Source organism: Numida meleagris, chromosome 4 (assembly GCF_002078875.1).
Source record: "Numida meleagris isolate 19003 breed g44 Domestic line chromosome 4, NumMel1.0, whole genome shotgun sequence".
In the NCBI taxonomy this organism is placed as follows: domain Eukaryota; kingdom Metazoa; phylum Chordata; class Aves; order Galliformes; family Numididae; genus Numida; species Numida meleagris.
In genome coordinates this window covers 44,593,907-44,597,486 of record NC_034412.1, presented here as the reverse complement: position 1 = coordinate 44,597,486, position 3,580 = coordinate 44,593,907, and the positions used below count along the sequence as shown (strand labels likewise).

The 3,580-nt window shown below is 67.6% G+C and overlaps 1 protein-coding gene across 1 annotated transcript; it reads left to right on the top strand.

The window, feature by feature from the left end:
- Positions 1,066 to 2,217, top strand: HELT (helt bHLH transcription factor). The gene is made up of 4 exons (XM_021396820.1): positions 1,066 to 1,298; positions 1,374 to 1,478; positions 1,572 to 1,668; positions 1,757 to 2,217. The coding sequence occupies exons 1-4, from the start codon at positions 1,272 to 1,274 to the stop codon at positions 2,173 to 2,175; spliced, it is 648 nt and encodes a 215-aa protein (XP_021252495.1). The 5' UTR covers positions 1,066 to 1,271; the 3' UTR covers positions 2,176 to 2,217.

The following is a 3,580-nucleotide window of genomic DNA, read 5'->3' as shown; positions in this document are numbered from 1 at the left end:
GGCAGCGCGGGGCGCGGGCGGGCGGCGGAGAGGGGAGCCGAGAAGGCTGTGAAAATATGTTTGCGGAAAATAGACAATTGTTGGATTAAACGTATTCAAGTATGAAATAATGCCTTTTTGTGTACAACCCCTCGGCAATGTGAGCGTACAAAAGTGCCCTGTGGCCGTTCCGTGCTCCCTTTGTGAGCTGTGCGCGCCGCGTCTCCACTTGGCGCGGTCCGCGCGGAGCCCCCCTTTAAACGCGATTGTTTCTTTCTTTCTAATGACATTTACCGGATCAAAACACGCTGTTAATTCGATCAGAAAGCTTTACTCCGGCGGACAATGCCACAATAATTTCTCCCGAAGTTTGTTAAATTGACCAAAATTAGGCAAATGAATGGCGGGTCTGTCGGCGACCCCGCTCGCAGGTGACGGCGCACAATGCGCTCCGGGCCAGCTGCGGGCCCCGCTTTATTTGCCCCTCTTTTCTTCGCCCCGCATTATTAAAATTTCGGCCCGATGCGACCATTCACGCTCCTCAATGGCACATTTTCCTATAGGATAATAGGCTACAAATTGGGCCTCTCCAGCGCGGGGCGGGGGGGCCCGGCCCGCGGCCGCGCCGACACAAAAAGCGGCGTCGTGTGCCAAAGGCCGCCCGCAGCCGTCCGCGGCCCCGGGGGGGGGGGGAGCGGGGCGGGGGGGCGTGTGCCAGCCGCGGGCCCACACCTGCCGGGTGCCCCCGCCGCACGGAGCGCCGGCACAAAGCCGCGCTGCCAGCGCTCATAAAGCCGCCCGTGTCACCGCGGCGCGTGAGAAAAGCCGGCGAACAAACGGGGCCACTCCGGCTCCGGGGGCTCTCCCCGCCGCCGGGCGGAACAGCCTATTAAGGGCTTACTTAATTACTGTAATGACTCTGGACAGGCTTCACAAGGCGGTCAGCGCGGCCCGGCGGGGCGGTGCGGTGGGGCGGTGCCGCGGGGAGGTGGTGCCGCGCCCCGCACGACGCGCCCGACCCGGCCCGGCCCTGCCCCGCTCGTGGGCGTCACGTGCGGGCCGGGACGGGGGGGGGGCGCGGGGGGAGCGGGCGGGCGGCCCCCCCGGCCCTTCGTTCCCTCGCCCTCGCCCCTTCCTTCCCGCTCGCCCCTGATCTTTAATGCATACATTCCCCGGCGCGGCGCGGCGCGGCTCGCCCTAATCCTCTGGGCTCAGGGGCCCGTGGGGGCCCCGTCCCCCCCAGGCTCGGCGGCTTTATAAGCGGCCCCGCGGCGCGGCCCCGCACTGCCGCCATGGCCTCGGGCCTCAAGGAGCGCAGGGTGAGCGCGGGGCCTCCCGCACCGCGCGCCCCGCGGGTCCCCGCCGCGGCCCGTGACGCGCCGCCTGTTTTGCAGAGGACGCCCGTGTCCCACAAAGTGATCGAGAAGCGGCGGCGGGACCGCATCAACCGGTGCCTGGCGGAGCTGGGCCGCACCGTGCCGCTGGCGCTGGCCAAGCAGGTGGGTGCGGGCGGTGGGGCGGGGCGGGAAGGGACGGAACGGGACGGGGCGCGGCGCGGCGCGGGGCCGGGCTGACGGCGCGGCGCGTTGCAGGGCTCGGGCAAGCTGGAGAAGGCGGAGATCCTGGAGATGACGGTGCAGTACCTGCGGGCGCTGCACTCGGCCGACTTCCCCCGCGGCAGGGAGAAGGGTAGGTGCGGGCGCGGGGGGCGCGGCGGGGCGGCCCGGCCCCGTTCCCCGCTGAGTAGAGCCGCGCCCCGCCGCGCCCCGTCCCGCAGAGCTGCTCTCCGAGTTCGCCAACTACTTCCACTACGGCTACCACGAGTGCATGAAGAACCTGGTGCACTACCTGACCACGGTGGAGCGGATGGAGACCAAGGACACCAAGTACGCCCGCATCCTCGCCTTCCTGCAGTCCAAGGCGCGCTTCGCCGCCGAGCCGCTCCTCGCCGCGCCGCCGGAGCCCGACGCCGCCTTCCCGCCGCCCCCCGAGCGCCCGCCGGGCCCCGCCGAGCCCTTCCCGTGGCCCTACGGTCCCCTGCCCGCCCCCGCGGCCCTGGGCGGCCCCGGGCAGCAGCGCGCCGCCTTCCTCCCGTCCGCGCAGGGCCTGGAGCGCCGCTACCTCGGCTTGCTGGGCCCTCCGGCCCCAGGCGCCTTCGGGCTGCCGCCCGGCCAGCACCCCCCCGTCGTGCTATAGGGCCACGACGCTGCGGACTCTGCCTGGACGGCACCAGAAGAAAGCTGCGGCCGAGGCCCCGCGTGTCTCGGGGGGAGCTTCCTCGGCCGCCCCCGGCACGGAGCAACGGCGCGCGGCGCCTCGGCCCGCGCTGGGCACGCACCGCCCGCGCCGTGTCCCGGTGCGGCGGGGGGCACGGCGCTCTGCGCGGAGCGGGGCGGCCCGGGGAGGTACGGGAGCGGCTCTCCCTCGCCCCCCCCGTCCCGGTGAGGGGCTGCGAGCCGGGCGCGCCGCTGGATGACCGCAGCCCGTGAACCGCCCGCGCCTCTGCGCGCAGGCAGGCAGGCGGACGGACGGACAGACGGACGGAAAGCTCTCCGTCGCAACGCGCCGTGCGCAGCGCGTGCCTTCCGTCCGAAGTGCCGCCGCGGAGGAGCGGGGAAGGGCCGAGCGGGAACGGCCCCGGCCCGCAGCCCCGGGCGCCCTCAGCTCCGTGCGATACCGCCGCCCCCAGCAGCGCCGGGCGCCGTGCGAACGGGACCCCGCGCGAGTTCTGCTCCGAGCGCTGAGCGGGTGTGACCCCCCTCTCCCCTTTGGCATTGTAGCATTAAAGATACAGTGTTTCCCTGCACGTATAAATTATTAATAGATTCATTTCGGGCACTGTTAACCAAATCAGACAGAACTTCCCTGGCTAAGTAGATTTTCTCTCTGGGATTAGCGGAGGGCCACCACGGACAAAACTGCCGTCATTTACATACAATTTTGCCAACTTGCACTGGCCCGTGACAGTCTTTGTATCTCAAATGTTGCTATCCGGGATGTTTTTTTTTTGTCCTCTCCGTTTTCATTTGGCTGCGGAGGATAAACCCCTCCGGCTGCACAATGACCCGGCGATAAGCCTCCCGCAGCCCCGCACACGCGCCCCACGGCCCCCCACCGCCCCTGGGCTCACCCCCACCCGCAGCCCCGGGTGCGCTGCGCCTCACACTGACGCACCTGTCACTCACCTGGGCAGTAGGTGAGGTTACGCTCATCTCTGCAATGCTGCGCTTGTGAAAACATCTCCAACTCACTAATTTATCGGAAGGATTTATTTGAGCTACTGTGGGAATAAAGCATCAGCAGTTAGGTCAAAGAGACACCAAGCAGCTTGCATCCAACCACTCTGCATTCAGAGTTTACATTCTGAACAGGCCAGCAACCAGCAGGAAGCGTTCCCATGCCATGCTTGCTGCACTGCGGAGAACAGGTCTGTGAGCAGAGCACACCCATAGCACAGAGCAGAGCCCTTCCTTCTTCCCGTGGCTTTGCAACAGCCCTCATGCACAGCCATGGTTGTGGTGCCATGCTGCATGCTTCCCACCCTTGGACACAGAGCCTGTGCCACAGAGCACAGTCCCCAGATTGAAGCAAGCAGAGTAAT

Coding starts and splice junctions, on each gene's coding strand:
- HELT (XM_021396820.1), top strand. CDS start 1,272: ATGGCCTCGGGCCTCAAGGAGCGCAGG. Junction 1,299..1,373: donor CGGGCCTCAAGGAGCGCAGG/GTGAGCGCGGGG, acceptor CCTGTTTTGCAG/AGGACGCCCGTGTCCCACAA. Junction 1,479..1,571: donor CGCTGGCGCTGGCCAAGCAG/GTGGGTGCGGGC, acceptor GGCGCGTTGCAG/GGCTCGGGCAAGCTGGAGAA.